The sequence below is a fragment of the Silene latifolia genome, chromosome 9 (assembly GCF_048544455.1).
Source record: "Silene latifolia isolate original U9 population chromosome 9, ASM4854445v1, whole genome shotgun sequence".
In the NCBI taxonomy this organism is placed as follows: Eukaryota; Viridiplantae; Streptophyta; class Magnoliopsida; order Caryophyllales; family Caryophyllaceae; genus Silene; species Silene latifolia.
The window spans coordinates 10,006,114-10,023,940 of NC_133534.1; the positions used below are offsets into that span (position 1 = coordinate 10,006,114).

General features: G+C 36.5%; 2 protein-coding genes across 4 annotated transcripts; one reads left to right on the plus strand and one right to left on the minus strand.

The window, feature by feature from the left end:
* Positions 1-2,448: 2,448 nt before the first annotated feature.
* Positions 2,449-7,463, plus strand: LOC141599063 (uncharacterized). Its single transcript, XM_074418949.1, has 2 exons — positions 2,449-5,260; positions 6,821-7,463. The coding sequence occupies exons 1-2, from the start codon at positions 2,638-2,640 to the stop codon at positions 7,219-7,221; spliced, it is 3,024 nt and encodes a 1,007-aa protein (XP_074275050.1). The 5' UTR covers positions 2,449-2,637; the 3' UTR covers positions 7,222-7,463.
* A 1,732-nt stretch (positions 7,464-9,195) lies between these two features.
* On the minus strand, positions 9,196-16,997 carry LOC141599064 (2-C-methyl-D-erythritol 4-phosphate cytidylyltransferase, chloroplastic-like). Of its 3 annotated transcripts, none has more exons than XM_074418950.1 (12): positions 16,581-16,997; positions 16,398-16,469; positions 14,642-14,697; positions 13,713-13,792; positions 13,533-13,615; positions 12,073-12,150; positions 11,033-11,101; positions 10,732-10,800; positions 10,574-10,620; positions 9,949-10,039; positions 9,747-9,809; positions 9,196-9,633 (listed from the first exon to the last, which is right to left on the minus strand). In XM_074418950.1, the coding sequence occupies exons 1-11, from the start codon at positions 16,785-16,787 to the stop codon at positions 9,747-9,749; spliced, it is 915 nt and encodes a 304-aa protein (XP_074275051.1). In that variant the 5' UTR covers positions 16,788-16,997; the 3' UTR covers positions 9,196-9,633. The 3 variants fall into 3 exon arrangements, with proteins under 3 accessions (XP_074275051.1, XP_074275053.1, XP_074275054.1); XM_074418952.1 differs by having other exon boundaries at positions 9,196-9,644; positions 16,581-16,871; XM_074418953.1 differs by having other exon boundaries at positions 9,515-9,625; positions 16,581-16,871.
* Positions 16,998-17,827: the final 830 nt, after the last annotated feature.

The window sequence follows — 17,827 nt, forward strand, 5'->3', positions numbered from 1 at the left end:
TCCATATGACATGCCACGCTATAGGCTCCGTCTCTGGACTCATGTCGGCAGTTTTGATGAGAGTTAAGGCAGATTTGATTGAAAATTTTCCGTTAGATGAGGCGTTCCAGTAGAGCGAGTCCTCCAAATACGGTTCCGGCGATAGGTAATACGCTGCAATCTTGAGAAGGTCAATACGGGATAAATAATTAGAGAAATTTTCCCAAATCCAACCATAATTGTCGCTCCACATATCTGCCACGGTTGCTCCAAGAATAGACTCGGGTATAGGAGCTATTACACGGTCAGACAAACATCCCGCATCAACCCAAGAATGGTCCCAGAATAATGTTTTCCTTCCATTCCCGACTGCTACCGTGCTCCCATTATTTATGATCTTTGCTTGTGATGTGATACCGGCCCACACATTAGACATATTTGGCTTGGGTTGAAACATATCGACATCGCACCTCCCATTACAATATTTTGCGCGAATGACCCTAGCCCATAAAGCTCGAGGTTCAGTAAGTACCCTCCAACCTAATTTAGTAAGAAAAGCCGCATTTGATTGTCGAGATGACCGAATACCAAGCCCGCCCAAAGACTTAGGCCTCTGTACTGTATCCCATGATAGTAGATGGATCTTTCTATGCTCTTCGTTCCCTCCCCATAGAAACCTTCTTGTTTTTCGATCAAGAGAATCACAAATCGACCGCGGAAGTTTAGCTGTTTGCATATTGTAGTTAGCAAGGGTAGACAAGGTTGATTGGACAAGAGTGTTGCGACCCGCCAACGATAGGTATTTCGTCTGCCACCCTGCGAGTCTTTTATTGAACTTCTCTTCCAGATTTGCGAAGGTGGCTTTGGTTACCCGGCCGTTTATGGTTGGCATCCCCAAATAAGTGCCTAGGTCGGTTGTGTCTTCGAATCCGAGGATGCTCTTAACCGCATCCATGTCTGACATGTCTGTATTTGAGGAGAAAAAAATTTTTGATTTTGCGACACTTACTCTTTCTCCCGATGCTTGACAAAAATTGTCCAACACATATTTAATAACTCTTGCTTGATCAGCTCTTGCTTCCGCAAAAAGCACCATATCGTCTGCGAAGAAAAGGTTAGAAATACGAGGCCCATTCTTGCATATTGGTAATGGTTTCCAATCATTGCCTCGCACTTGAACGTCGATAGCCTGTTGTAACTTCTCAAGGCACATGACAAATAAATATGTGTTTTTGTTTGTAATGTGTTCTTTATGCATGAATCTGTTTAAACTCTTCTTTTAAAGCATTCAACAAAAAATAGCGTAATACTACGTAAAGCATTGGACAAGAACAACGTAAATCGTAATATGTCGCTTTTGCTTTTTCAGCCCTCTCTTTAGGACTATCCCATCTCCGAAAGACCAGTCTTCCTCTAATACAATAGTAACAGATATATCCGTTTTAAATTTAAATTGCGTAAAAAGATAGAGAAAACGAAAACAAGTCTGGAATTAACTTATGAGGGAGAATTTTACCGCTTTAGTAGCCTTATTTGAGTGTTCAGCTCGACTTCAAACTAAATCGGATGATATTAAAAAAAGGGGTTTACATAAAACTTTGGGCAATGATAACGCCACCGACAATTTTGTTAATGCCACGAAATATGATCTAGTGGAAATTGGTTGACTTGACATATTGCCTTACATAATTCGTGGCATTTGCGTTTAAGCCCTTGGAAGTATGAGCCCCCAAAACTTTTCGGTGGCCCTATAGCTGAGAACGGAAAGAATGTTAAGTGGAATTTTAAAGCAGCTTTACTATGGCAACATAGGCTAAATTATAGGTACATCATTTATTTATTTTTTTATGATGACGAGGGGGTTGAGTCATCCCGGGCTCATGCATTTCTGCACCACCACATGGACCATGTAAGTCACTCCCTTCGGGGACTGTAGTGGCCAAGTGATCATTGCCTCCAGCTGGTAGTCGAATCCGGGACCTCTCAACTCCTACATTTCTGCAAGTTTTAAGGTTTAACCCGGCTACCACTAGATTAACAGTTTAACACCACTTGGTTTAATTTATAGCTACATCATTGTACAAATATTTATTGGTAATTTTATTTCAAACAACACAAGCTTAATCCATACTTTGGTTTGAAAGGAGTCAAGCATACAGAGCATAAGCAGTTAAGCACCAAGGGCGAAAGATTCAAACCTGCGACCTATCATTTATTGTTACCTTACAAATCTAGTATTACAAAGTTTAATCCAATTCGAAGGAAGTCACAATAAAGGAGTCTTAATTATTTGACGTCACGACCTGTGTTACCCAGACTCATTTAGAAGTATCTGACACAAGTGTGTGTTTAATTGTTCAAGTGCCAAACTGGGCTATTTTTATAAATTCATGTATTTTGACTTAAAATGAGGTATTCAACTGTCATACCTATGTCGTATGAGTAACGTATTGTCATACTATGTTCTTTATACTGATTACTTTCATTTAGCAAATGCTTCATCCCAATACTCCATAAACCCTTACACCTCAATACAAACTTTCCAACATTCTTCTCTCTAACCTCAAAATACTTCCTAATGTTCATCATATAATGCAAATAAATATTTACTCTTCATATAATCCAACTAAATATTTGTTTTAATTATTATACTCAAAAATGGTCATTTTCTTACATAATCATTTCACTCTAATAACATTCTTCTTGTTTATACTATCTACAACTCCTGTTCTTTCGACACCCGACTTTGAAGCATTACTAAAGCTTAAACAAGGCTTTACACTCCCTAACCCGTCATTACGCGACTGGGATGTGTCGAATTCAACCTCATTTTGCTTATGGACAGGAGTTAAGTGTCTTCATGGGAGAGTAACTTCACTAGACTTAACAAACTTAAACCTAGGTGGGTCCATTTCCCCTGTTCTTACCACCCTAGACAACCTCATGTACCTTTCCTTAGCAGGAAACAACTTCACGGGTCGCTTTGAAATCGACAGCTTGAGCAATCTCCGTTTTCTCAACGTGTCAAATAACCTTTTCCACGACGGGTTAGAGTTGAATTACTCAACATTTCCAAATTTGGAAGTAGTTGATGTCTATAACAACAACTTTACTTCACTACTACCAGTTGGAGTGAACATGTTAGCGAAAATCAGGCATTTGGATTTCGGAGGAAATTATTTTCATGGCGAAATTCCTAGGAATTATGGAAATCTTAATTCTTTGGAGTATTTATCTCTTTTAGGAAATGACCTACAAGGGATAATTCCTAGAGAATTAGGTAATCTTACAAATTTAAAGGAACTTTATTTGGGATACTACAACAATTATAAAGGTAACATTCCTAAGGAATTTGGTGCATTAGTGAACCTAGTTCACTTAGATATCTCAAATTGTGGCCTAGTCGGTCCGATACCGACAGAGCTAGGGAATTTGATGATATTAGACACACTATACTTGGATAGAAACCATCTTTCAGGTGAAATTCCTCGGGAATTAGGCAATCTCACACGGTTAATCAATATCGATCTATCAATCAATCAACTCGAAGGCGAAATACCATCTGAATTCATCAATTTGGAAAAACTACAATTATTCAACCTTTTTAGTAATAAGTTACATGGGTCCATTCCTGATTATGTTGCTGATTTTCCAAACTTGTATAAATTACAACTTTGGAAAAACAACTTCACGGGTGAAATACCGCGAAAATTGGGCCGAAATGGTAACCTTCAAGAGCTAGATTTATCATCTAATAAGCTCACTGGTACTATCCCTCAAAACTTGTGTGTTTCCAACAAACTTAGGATTTTAATTTTGTTGAATAATTTTTTATTTGGTCCTATCCCTCAAAATTTAGGGTCATGTCTTAGTCTAATTAGGGTTAGATTATCCCAAAATTTCCTTAATGGTAGTATCCCAAATGGGTTAATTTATTTACCTAATCTCAATTTATTAGAGCTTCAAAATAATTATATTTCTAGTAATTTACCAGAAAATATTAACCCACGAACTGCAAAAATCAGTACCCTTTATTTAAATCCGACCAAATTAATCCAACTTGATCTTTCCAATAATCTTTTAACTGGCCCTTTACCAATTTCTATATCAAGTTTTAGTTCAATCCAATCTATTTACCTTCAAAATAACCGGTTTTCGGGTCCGATTCCGTCATCTATAGGCCAACTTAAGCAAGTGATGAAGCTTGATTTTAGTAATAATTTTTTATTTGATTTTATTCCTAAAGAAATTTGGAGTTGTTCTCATCTTACATATCTTGATCTCAGTAAAAATAATTTTACTGGGGTAATTTCTCCTGAAATTTCTAGTGTTAAGTTCATAAGTTACTTGAATTTGTCACATAATCAGTTAAATGGTAACTTACCCATGTCTTTAGGGTCCATGAAGAGTCTAACAAATGCTGATTTTTCTTTTAATGATTTTTCGGGTGAAGTTCCCGGGTCCGGTCAGTTTTCGGTCTTCAATGTGTCATCGTTCGTGGGTAACCCGTTACTTTGTGGACCGTCCTTAAATAACCCGTGTAAGCTCAACCCACCCGAAGGTCGTCCAACCCGAAAAATCATCAATGGGAGGTTCAAGTTAATTTTCGCCGTAATTTTTCTATTTTGTTCCCTAGTGTTCGCGGGTTTTGCAATAATCAAGGCGAAATCATTTAAAACGAGTTCCGACTCGTGGAAAATGACCACATTTCAAAAAGTGGAATTTACCGTCTCAGACGTATTGGAATTCATGAAAGACGGTAATGTCATAGGCAGAGGAGGTGCCGGGGTAGTTTACCATGGTAAAATGCCTTGTGGGTCCGAAATAGCAGTAAAAAAGTTACTAGGTTTCGGACCCACCAAGCATGTACATGAACATGATCACGGGTTTAGAGCCGAAATCGAGACTCTAGGGAATATTAGGCATCGTTACATAGTCAAGTTATTGGCATTTTGCTCAAATAAGCATACTAATCTTTTGGTGTACGAGTACATGCGTAACGGAAGTTTGGGCGAGGCGCTACACGGTAAAAAATTCGGAGGTTTGTTACGGTGGAATTTAAGGTATAAAATTGCAATTGAAGCGTCTAAGGGACTTTGTTACCTTCACCATGATTGTTCTCCTTTGATTGTTCACCGGGATATTAAGTCGAATAATATATTGTTGGACACGAATTTCGAGGCTCATGTGGCGGATTTTGGGCTTGCCAAGTTTCTGATGGGCGGTGCCTCGTCGGAGTCCATGTCAGCTGTTGCTGGCTCTTATGGGTATATTGCTCCAGGTATTACTACTTTGCAATTGTTATCATACATGTTTAAATGTTTTATTCCAATAATTGTAACCTCCTTTTATTTTCACTTTTATTTAATCGAATGTTAAAGTCGTAAAAATTAAGATGGTCTTAAACAAGAATTAGTATTCTTCCTAAATCACATAAATAATGTTGCTGACTTGGTTTCGTTGGGTCAAATATTATAATGAGTTTGATTAGGCCATTAGGGTCATTTTGGGTTATCGGGTTATCATTGGGTGGTAATTTTGATCGGGTTTGATTGGGATTATTATCAGGTAGATTTTCAACGTACACTTTATCCTATGTATTTAAGTTTTGATTGATAAGTTCATGTTAAAAACATTTTTTAGGAATATTTACGTTAGTTTTAAATCTGATTATGATAAAAGCGATTCGACCTTATTTTGACTATTATTTAGCTAACTTGTTATCGAGTTGAGTTGTATTAGGTCACTAGTCATCTTAGAACGAGCCGGTTCAAGTCGAATTGGGACAAATAAACTTGTTATCGGTTATTAGTTTTTCAGTTTTGCTCATTTCAGCCAATTTCAAGGTCGGTCAGCTCAGATTATAACCAATTTAAATCGAATCAACTTTTAGAAGTTCCAAGTCAAAAATACATAAGTGACATTATACTCTGAAAAATCAAAATTAAATTAAAATCAAAATCAAAATTAAAATTAAAATCCAAATCAAAAGAAAGTAAGGAAAAAAAAACATGATGATTAAAGTGATGATTAGGTCTAGTACTATGGTCCAAGCCCACGTACCCGAATCCCAAAAAAGAAGGTGCAGCCCTTGTATTGTACAGTGTACACACAGTATCCTACTGTACGTCTTTAGATGCTGTTGTTGCATGCTTTCTGTCAGAATCCAATATTTGCCCCCATTTTTATAGGGAATAGCTAAAGTCATCATCAAATAAAGAAACTAAAGCAAAAGGAAAAACATGCACCAATGTTATAACACAAATTCTCATCGAAGACGGGTACTATCCATTATAAACTGAAGACGGATAGTACCCCTTACAAGCTTGTACAAGCAAGACGCTTTGATTGTCTATAGCTGGTAAATGGGTTAATCGGGTTTGGTAAGGGTCAGGTCAGTTTGAGTCGGATTATTTCGGATTTCGGGTGACCAGGTTTTGGGTCATTTTACCAGGTCATTATCGAGTATGAGTCATTTTGAATCATGGCCTAGTCAGCATGGCCTAGGCAGCATGTGTTTAGCTTAGCTTCGTCCCCGTATATCACCAACCCATTTTCATATGGGTAATGAAATATGGGGATGTCTAGTTGAGCAAAAATACATGTATATAAGGCGGTTTTATACAAATTTATCATAAAGCCAGATCTTCTAATAACCATCTTTTACTCATAAATAAGGTTGTATTTAGATCCGTTTTATAACTATATTAATGTAAAAACCGTTTTACTAGATTTACTGAGTGATGATGAATATGGGGCCAGAGGGACCGTCATATATGGGCTGTCCTCATTTTGTCATGATAGTGAAACCACATGCATACTCACTACAACAATTTTGCAGAATATGCCTATACTTTAAAGGTGGACGAAAAGAGCGATGTCTACAGCTTCGGAGTGGTGCTACTAGAACTTATAACTGGACGACGACCTGTAGGCGATTTCGGAGAAGGGGTGGATATAGTTCAATGGACTAGACTACAAACTAGTTGCCGGAAGGAGAATGTTACAATCGTCCTGGATTCTCGATTACCGGCCGTGCCTCGAGACGAAGCCATGCATATGTTCTTCATTGCTATGCTTTGTACACAAGAAACTAGCATTGAACGTCCAACCATGAGAGAAGTTGTTCAAATGCTATCAGAGTACAAGAAATTTCGACCCCATTCACCTTCATTGCCTATTAAACAACAATTTCCCAATAAAAACAATGATAAATGTTCGATGAAAATTTCGGATGATTGAGATTTTTAGGGAATGTTTCTTTATAATTGTGGGTAGATTTGTAGTTTATTTGTTCATAATCTTGTTATAGTGGAAATTATAATTTTGTTTCTTAAGCTAAGCTAATGTTTAGTTAGGTTAACATCATATATATAGACTAGGTTTGATGTCGGGCTACGTCCGGGTTACCTTTATTTACCATTTAAATTTTATCTTTTTATGAAATATGATTCGCTAAATATGGTTAATACATACATTTCCAATTTATATCTTGGAAATTATGATGAGACACGTTCAACATTCTCGCTGTTAATATTATTACTTTCACTCCATACTCTGTTAATATTATGTCGTTCACTACTTCTTCGGTTATTGTTGTTTCTTTAACTGCTCCTGCTATTTTTACGGTTAACCTGTTAATTTTGGAGAAGGGATGGATATAGTTCAATGGACTAGACTACAAACTAACTGCCGGAAGGAGAATGTTGTTATGGTCGAAATTATATTTTCTTCCTTAAGCTAAGCTAGCTAATGTTTAGTTAGGTTAAGATCATATGTAGACTGGAATTTCTTGAAAGACAGTTTGATTTTCAATCCAAGTCACTTGCTTCTGTGGCAGTAATATGTTACGTAGTTCGACAGTTACTGCAGCCTGCTGGTTAGAGGAAGAAAGTCCTTGATTCAGTCCTTGGTTCATGGTGAGTTCTAAGCAGGGGCGAGGCCACTAAGGGCTTCGGTGTCGCAGCCGCACACCAAAGGCGAAAAATTCGGTTAGAATTTTGTGATTTGCTACACCAAAATTTACTACTTTCATGCTAATTATCTATACATTTTGCCTTGAGTATATATTTTGCTACACCGAAATCAAAATCCTGAACTCACCACTGGTTCTAAGGTTTCAAGTTATAAGGGCATTAGCAATAGACAAACCTTCAATAGGTTTGTTTTCATGCCACATAAGATAATATACAAACTTATTTACTCACAAACCTCATATCAATAATAGATAAACATCTTCAAGGTTCATAACATGGCTCACTATACTATTTCTTCTCTCACATTCTCTCTCTAAAAACCTGGATACTATTTTGTAACCCCTATCATCCATGAACCTCAACACCCATGTTCAACAATAGAAAGTTTGTTGACAAACCTCTAAAATAATGGACACATCATCTTACAAACCCTTTGACAAACCTCTATTACTAATGCCATAAATCTCGCGCAAAATCTTGAACCTTCACCTAGCTTTCACCGTTAACTATTACTGAATAATTCAATCCAAAACCTGATCTTCTATTCTTCTTTGGTAAATTTTCGAATCATTTGTAACGACATGTAATGTTATTCACGTATAAAAGTCCGGAAACTGTCATCAAAGTTAGGGTGAGCAAAACTGAATATCCGATACGGTTTTGGAAACCGTATCGGATCTCCGGTTTTTTAAATCTCTTGTTTTAGTATCCTTATCCGATACGGTTTTTCCGTATATCCGGTATCTGGTTTTCAGTCTCACTTATGTAATTTAATATATTTTTTTCTTATTTTGTGTGTGATTGTTGGTTTTTTTAGTAACTTAAAAGTGTATTAAAAAGTTATAAGAGTAAATAATTTATAAAGTTTAACCACCAACATATTGAATATTTTGTGATTTGTATCCGTATCGGATAACGTATATCCGGTTTCATATTTTGTCGATCCTTATCCGATATGGTTTTTAAAAAACCGTATTAGATATCTGGAAATTCATATCGGATAACTGGAAATCCATATAATTAAATCCGTATAGCGTATCGAATATGTATAATAAAACCGTATCGTATAATTTTGCTCAACCCTAATCAAAGCCACATTACCATAAGAAATTATTCAAGATGCAGTTTAGGGGGAAAAAAGACGCCTAGAATAGCGGTGAAGCAAATAAATTAGGGTAATGCTAAATACAACCCAGTGGGTTGTATTTAAGCATTAAATACCTTTTAATTTGGGTATTAATTTCGAAATTAAGAACTAAATTACACATTAAGCAATACAATTAATGCATATATCAAGAATTTATTTTCTCTTTTGTTTTCTTAAATACAACCCAGTATTACCCAATAAATTAACTAGAAACATAAACAAAATAAAATAAAATCCCGAATATGGATGAAGTCGAATATATAAGCAAAAAGATGATTGACAGTTGAGTTGTTGGGAAATCATTCTGTGAACATACCGCAGGCTGCACGTCTGTGCGAAGAAAGAGCCCTGGCAAACTGGCTTCTTCAGGTGCAATAAGACATGATCGGTGCCAAGAAGCTGTAATGACCCACGCAGTTGGTATGAATCGGTATCCAAGATCCCCCCGCTGTGTGATGTCTAATACTCTGCATATTAACTGTGGTTTTTCTGCTGCCTTGTTGAAGTTTCCTGAATGAGTCGACTTTGATACTGACAGAAAACTTAATAAGGCTCCAGTCATGACATCAAGCACACGGAAGAGAGCCTTAAGGTAAACGGCATGATAACGTTGAAATAAATAAACTGGTAGTATGTATATGTACCTAATGACTCGAGCTTGGATTCATTATTCTTTCGGCAAATATTAAATCATCTGGGGTTGTGATCTGCAACAGGGAAAACGGGCATATAAATTTGTTGAGCATCTCACTACCGTATTCTCCATATTCAGAAAATTCCTAGGAAGTAACAAAAACTATAATCTTCGAGCTGCATAACCAAGGAAATAAAAATAGCTATCCATACCTTAATGTTGGTATAAGAGCTCTCGGTGATGAATACTGGATGGTTAAGATGTTCCACAATCGACACATCATCTGTGACCTCCAATCCTTTCCTGAACATGGTCGAACAACTCTTAATTCTTTCCTTTTAAGTAGTTGCAAAATGATAGTACCTTAGTTTGAAGAGGCGCAAGGCGCACCGAGGCGATAAGGGGCTGAAGTGATGAGGCGCAAGGCGCAAGGCTAAGGCGCGCGCCTTATTTTTTTAGCTTTATTTTATTTCCGAATAAAATTTTGGGCAACAATACTCCTTTTTGGAGTTTTCAAGTTGACTAACATCTAAAGGAGTAAAGTTTAGGAATAATGGTAAAAAGAAAAGGCATATCTAAAGATTTAGACGTGCTAATGAACCTCGCTTAGTGAGCCTTGTCCAAAAGAAGCACCTAAAGTGCACCGAGGCGTTTCGGATAGTGCCTCAACCAAGGCGCGCCTTTTCAAACTAAGAATGCTACTCCCTCCAACCCATTTATACCGTCCCCAACTCCCCATTTCTTTGTCACCATTAGAGATGGAAACAATTAGTAGCGTAAGAGAACAGATATTTATCAAGATAATAAAAGTGTTGCACATAAGGGTTATCGAGGTACCTGTTCACAAGTTCGAAACCTTCTTTGAGCAACGCTGGTTTCATTACCTGAAAGTAAGTTCAAGACAAACATGGTACATTAAATATAATTTAAAAGATCAATGAGCTTTGAGCTTCTGAATAAGTCAACTCTATCCATTCGCCTAACACAGCAAGTACCTGAGGGGTCTGCATTTCCCAAAGAGTTTTCCTGTCTAGAGTTTTAACAACAAAGCGATCATTATTGGCCTGCAGAATATTCGAGAGTAGTAGTTAGCACTTAGCAGAAACCAGTTTTAAGTCAGTTTCCATAAACACTCCTGTATTTTTTCAAAAAAAAAAAAAAAAAAAAAAAGACGAACAATTTGATGGACCCGTTTTGATTTATTCCAATGACACTTCATTGGAAATGGAAATAAAGAAGTAAAATCCAACACCTGAAACATATTTCACGAAACCGCAGAAAATAGTTGTATGTTACCTCCTTGATCGTAGCTTTGGAAGGCACACCGAGTACAGCAGCTCCATGCAGCCAAGCATCTTTCAAAACCTAGAGATTATTAAGATGAATGTGAATCACTTGAGATTTCTTAGAACTCCTTTGCACTTACAGAACTCGCTGTAAGTGTTCTCTTGTCAAAAGAATAATTTCGAGATGAAAGACAATGGAGAAAAGTAAACGCAACAGCAATTGTAGATGAGGAGTTAAAAAAAAAATTATAAACTAGAGTATATCATAATGGTTCACAGTTCGCATCAGTGAAATGATAAGCCATAAAGTGAAGTTTGGTTTGTCTTTTTTTGGAATCCTAAATCAGTATGGTTTTACCCTAACCAAAGCAGTGTGCAGTAAAAAAAATGGCAACTCATAAACCCGATGAAACGCGTTTGACTCAACGGGCAGCACTAGGATTTAGATTCTATAGGCACACACATCCTCCAGAGACCAGATGTATCGTGGAATCTAATTATAAGAACACCTTTTTCGTTTGTTTGTTCATGACCAATCGCAGAGATACGGGAAGACAGGTAGGTCATATTACCGTACATCAAACATCGTAAACCATGACTCCACTATAATCCGCTTCACCACATGCCTCAACCTCATATCCAACACCCCCTCCACCATGTGCAACACTTATTGTGACTCCGCCGTGTATAATATTACTATCTATGTAAGAAACGAAGCTATAATTAGCAAATGGAAGATTTATTTGAGTGTCTTGCGAATAGTCTGACTTTGGATACAACTGAGTGAAGGGATATAATCTGGAGGGCAATTGTACATGAGTTGGTATTTTATTCATCCTTTTTTTTTACCCTCGCTCCTTTTATTTTTGTATGTAGTCTTTGTTTCTGATTCTTTTTCTTACTATCTCCCCTGAATCTGCATTTTTTGTTTTACTACAGTTCCCAATGAATGTTCATGTTAGTCAACCACAAATTCTATTGAGATCCCATCTACCAAAATAACACCCAAAATTACCTAAGAAAAAGCCTGAAAATACACAAAAGTCAAACCTTGCCTATATCTTGAGACGACACCAAAGGTCTCGCAGAATCATGGACGCAGACAAGTTCTGCATTGGAATCAATAGCCTGTAGAAGAAGGATTAGCATCAGTCTTAATTGGACAGCACCACCCCGTAACCAGCATAAGCAGCTTTTGACAAAACTAGTGGAATATCAACTATATACAACCAAATATGCTAGAATAGCTAGATTATACAGCAAAAGCCGTACCAAGCTTTTTTCAATACCGGTATTCTGCTTTGCATTACAACTTGTTTTTTTTTTTTTTCTTGTTACTTTTACAAGGCATCTTCAAACAATTTGAATCATTGAGTTTCCTTGAACTTTTATATGCATACTACAGCTATAGTACAAATAGTGAAAACTTTCATATAAACTCATCAGATACTCGTACAGTCTACTATTTAGCAACATATCAGTAAAAAATTTATCAGGAACTCCCTTCTTCATCATGTTAATATAATAATACATACACCAAATCTTTAGTCACAACTACTCACGAGACTTACAACTCGCAACAAAAGGTCTGACACAAACAGCGATGCTAATTCGAGGGACCAACTTTTTGGGGTGTAAAATTTGTTGAAGAGAAGCGAAAAAAAGGTCCTATATTTCCTCTCACAGAGCAAGTGTTATACAGTTATCCTTCAAGTGAACCCCTTGTATCTCCAAAGCTTAGGAGGATTTAAAGGTCTTTCGAGAAGAGGTTTGCCTCACCCCACTCAAATGACTTCATATACACTAAAAGACTAAAGTTATTGCCTTGCTGATTTTCATATTTCCCAGATCTTCCCCCTTGTAAACCAGACCTACCTTCTTCATAACCCACCCTCATTTTACTGTCATGAAATCACCACTATTATCCTCAATTTGTGAAGGCGTTATCAGCATCTCTTCCGCTGTCAAACCACTAACCCTAGCAATCTGACCTCCAATTACCACCGCTGCCACAGCCTGCATCCCACAACCTACTCTTTCACTACACCAGTCCGAACATCCCTGCCAACACAACTGTGGTTTCTCTGATTTATCGTCCACCATTCCTTTATCTACTGCCCTAATAAAAAGCCATGCTACTTGGGTCCTTCACTTCCCTGAAACAAAGGCCACCAGTGTCTTGCCTCTTGACGAGATCCCAATGACATCAAAATCACCATCTTCCTCTGATTTTCTATTTCATATTCACAAAACAGCCCGTCTATGGGGTCGATTGGCAGATCGGAGGTTTTACCTTCATTTTTGGGAAAAAATGAGTGATGATGGAGTTCAAGTGAGAAGGCAGGGTAGAAGGGAAAGAGAAAAGACAGACCATGAAAAAATTAACCTTTATAATAAAATGAAATCAAATGGCACAAATATGAACTACATGTAATGTCACTTAAATATAGTTTGGAATAGAAGCAGTACGGAACCTATAAATAAAAATATAGTATATATAAAATTGGGACCTGCAGTCCACTGTAGACAGAGTCTTGTCTTTCCTTCCCAGGCTCTGCAAATTTAAGGTCTACATGTATTTTCTCCTTGGCACCTGGAAAAATGAACAAAATGTTATTTGCTTATCAGCTACCCTGTTATAACTTATAAGTTATAACAACATAAGCGGGAATAAAAAGTAGTTAACAGACCTTCAAATATGTCCCTGTATGATGGATCACAAACAACAACAATTTCTTTCACTTCAACCATTTGAGAAAAGGTGTACAAGCTGCAATTGAGAAAAATGTAGTTAATACAAAGAGATGAAAGCACTAGCATACAAGAGCGACTAACACGAACAGAATAAACACTAGATTCACTTAAACAACGTTCAAGTATTTGCTCTAGTAAACTTCTCACAAGGAGACATAAGAGGGACTGACTTTGACCAATTTGTTCTCGTTTCATTCCATCTCTTAATGTCTTCCTCAATTTTGTGCATCTTAGACCAGCTTTACGTTGTACTGAACCAAGAATGACTATAATGGCTGACAATAACATATTGACTGAGCCAAATGCTTATACTCACATTATAATGATGGTATACCACTATTAATTTTCTACTTTATCCTTCTGTTCTATTATATAAGAGTTAATTCTGAAATGCGCAAAACCTTATACAAGATCATTTGACCACAAGGATATAGTCACAACTCAAACCAGTAATCTTTGAAGGTTTTCAAGCAAGTATAGAGAATACTGGTGTGATTTCTGAAGGAGACCATATACCATTTGAATTCTCGTCCTTAAAAGCTTAGCGAAAATTTAATTACGTGACTGTAACAGAATGTTATGGCCAGATAACCATATGGCAAGAATGTACGTTTTTATTTTTCAAGATGGAAAAAGTTTGCTGTACGCATTTGTACCCAAAAGCACAGAAAATCCCATGGGATGGACCAAGAGATAGACAGGATGCACAGATAAGAGTAAACACCTAACTCACGTACTGGTAGTCAACTTTGGCTCTAGATGTTTTCACTAGTTTTCTGCACGCACTATACACAGTGATATACATACTCTGAGGACTGAGATCGCTATAGTGCAATTGAGATTTGGAGAGGGTGTTGCAAAATACCTATACAATGCAATCGGTTGGTCTAGAAGGGGAAGATACTGCTTTGGCATGCTTGCCTGTTTGCATAAACATATTCAAGTCATTACCTAATTCTACAAGAATTGAGAACGGCAAAAGGTAAAGAAGCTAGGAATCCAAGTACAACGACAACAACAAAACCGCAGACCAACATGAACAGTTATATAAAGCAGTCACTTTGAATATGATAGAACAAATGGAACATAGGGACTATTTAATAGGGGAAATCTTATGAAGGAAACATAAGAGATAAAGAGGCGCAAAAAGGAAACATAAATGTGAAAATCTCAAACTGACAAAACCTTGTGAAAGAGAACTAAGAGTAGATGCAAAAGTGGTAAAAAAGTATGGAAAAAAAAAGCAAAAAGAAAATAAATGAAACCAAATCGTACAAAATACAAATTATAGTCAAACTCTGCTATCTCTCAAAAATCCTTTTTCTCTACTCGGTTATATGTAACGCCATTTCTTTACAAGACCAAGTAGAACCATTGTTCGAGACTTCGAGTTATATTAGGTTATCCTCTACCCTCACAATCTCATCATTTCGCCATCATTCCATCTCCATCTCACTGGATATACCACTTCGGTCACGTTATCCTCAATAAATGCAACTCACGGATTCTTCCTAGTGATCATTTTCTCCAATTAATCCTTAAAAAACACATCTCTGCAACATTCATCTTACGGAGTATAACTTTAATTAACTACTCTTCGTTTCCCTAAAAATAATTGTGCCTCATAATAGTGAAGGCATATACAATAAAAAAAAAAAAAAAAACAATTATACTCGCGGCGGAAAGCACGACTGCTAAGCCTATTCCGAGTGTTTTCCGAGTGTTTGCTACTCTATGGGATAGTGCCTAGGGGAAAGAAAGTGAAAGAAACTTTCACTTTGAAAGAAATTTTTCTCACCTAAATGGAGGTAAACTTTAACTAAAACTTCATAATAGTTCATGTAAAACTTCATCAAAAAGAATTTTTCTCACCCAAATGAAGTTAAACTTTCACTTCGAAAGAGAGAAACTTGGAAAAACGAAATTCCACAAGCCGAACCTCCATAAACTATAAATATAAACACTTCAACATGTGTTGTTGGCTCTGACTCCCTGACTACAACCGGAAGAGTTCGCTATAACTCTTCTAAACTAAGGAAATATTTTACAATCTGTGTACTCCAAAAAACACACCAACACCAGCCACCTAAATGATAAGTTATCAAAGCAAAACTAACACAACAATCCAAAATCATCTACAGCGTTAGCGTCTACTCAAATCAACTCAAAATGGCATACATTATACTAAGCACAAGAAAAAAAGTTTAGCTGTGCAGATAAAACATGGTAGTCAGTAGTCACCATCATCATAAGCAAGCACAACCTACCAAAATATCAGGGTTATGGGGTTGAACGTACAAAATCTTTCCCAAGCTGTTAACCAAAGAGATCCTAATTACAGACAAGAGACTAATTACTGCAGTAAGCATCCCTTTCCCATCAACGAAAATGGTCATCAAGCAACATTTGCACATAAATTCATTACAATTCCCTCAATTTTTCAACGTGTACTGATAGCATTACAGAGAAGTAGTGTCCAAACGACCCAAAAATGAAAATTGTATCGAGAACTGCATTCAAATACCATCATTTAACATAATTCAAAACTACATTGACAAATTTCAGGAAAGGGGCAACGCCGAAAAGCGGAAAATAAACTAATAAAACAAGAGAAAACATACACCCATTCTTTTTCCTTTGCCACCAGCAAGAAGAATAACAGAAACACTCTTCTCCTTGACAATCACATTACCCTGCACAATCAATCATTCACACAAACAACAAATTCAATCAAAACCCAATTCAAACTAAACAAAAATCAAACGATTAATACCCAAAATACTGAATTACAGACAGAATTAAACCTCAGTGAATTGCACAGAATTTGAAGAACAGTAGATTTTTGAAGCAACCCATCTTTGTTTTCTGATCTCAAGTTTTGAGAATTTGGGAGATTGAAAATGGAGATTGTGAGGAGAAAATGAGTGATGATTAATGGCGGGAAGTTTGAAGGAAGAAGATGGGAATTGAAGATGACATAGCGGAAAGTGCTTTACTCCCAACAACTCCATTTTTTTGCAGCTGATGTCAACACTGTGAGACTGGCTGTCACTGTGTCTATTCTGTGCTCTGTCTGGTGGGCCAAGTGGGTAAAAGTTTATGATGGTTTATATACTCCCCCTTGGATTCGGTTATTTGGATCGGGTATGGATACGGTTATTATGGATTGAGAATCGTTTTGGATTACAAATTCTTGTTTAGGGTGTATTTGTTTTAAGTATGTCTTGAAAATTGTTAAAAGTAGGGATGTTAGTGGGGCGGGTATAAGTGGGTACCGCTCCGCACCCGCCCCAGTTGGGGCGGAGATGGGTAGAGCTTTGGTGGGTGGTGGGGCGGGTATGAAAAGTGTACCCGCCATGGGTAATGGGGCGGGGATGGATTTTGCATCTTACCCGCCTCAAACCCGCCTACCCGCCAATTGCTAAAAAAATTAGTGCGCTTACTAGTTTTACACCCGTGCAAAAAAAATGCACGGGTCGTAACAACAGATGTTAAGTGTTCAATATCGTAATAATATAAATTTCCATAGAGACGGTATTGAATTTAATCGGGCTTCTTATTTATTATTGTAACCACATATAATGAATTGAGCTTCTTTATTCAAATGTTAAATTCAAATGACGGTATTAAAATTGTAAATATGATATTGTTGATACCTGATTACTAAATAAATGTTTTTGTCTCATAATAATGCTTTGTAAGACTTGTGGTTTTTTTAAGATAAGAAAATTAGTGTTGATACTTTTTTATAATCATTAAAATCTTTACCATGTGTATTTTTTTTAACATTATAATTATATGAATATTCTTCATATTTTGCTAAATTTTGTATATTTCTTAACATTATGAATTATAATTATATGGATGTGCTTTAATTCTTATCGAGACTTGCATTTTTTTTTGTATAGGAATATTATTTGGGTAGCTATCAATAAGAAAACCAGTACAAATAATTTGTAATTTTATTCATTTTGTAATTTTTTTAATTGTTTTCATTCAGATGTATTTCTAACATTTTAGGAAAATATATATGTATAATATGTAATATGTA

Coding starts and splice junctions, on each gene's coding strand:
- LOC141599064 (XM_074418950.1), bottom strand. CDS start 16,787: ATGGAGTTGTTGGGAGTAAAGCACTTTCCGCTATGTCATCTTCAATTC. Junction 13,793..14,641: donor CAACCGATTGCATTGTATAG/GTATTTTGCAAC, acceptor TCTCAATTGCAG/CTTGTACACCTTTTCTCAAA. Junction 10,040..10,573: donor GGTTTCGAACTTGTGAACAG/GTACCTCGATAA, acceptor GACCATGTTCAG/GAAAGGATTGGAGGTCACAG.
- LOC141599063 (XM_074418949.1), top strand. CDS start 2,638: ATGGTCATTTTCTTACATAATCATTTCACTCTAATAACATTCTTCTTG. Junction 5,261..6,820: donor TTATGGGTATATTGCTCCAG/GTATTACTACTT, acceptor ACAATTTTGCAG/AATATGCCTATACTTTAAAG.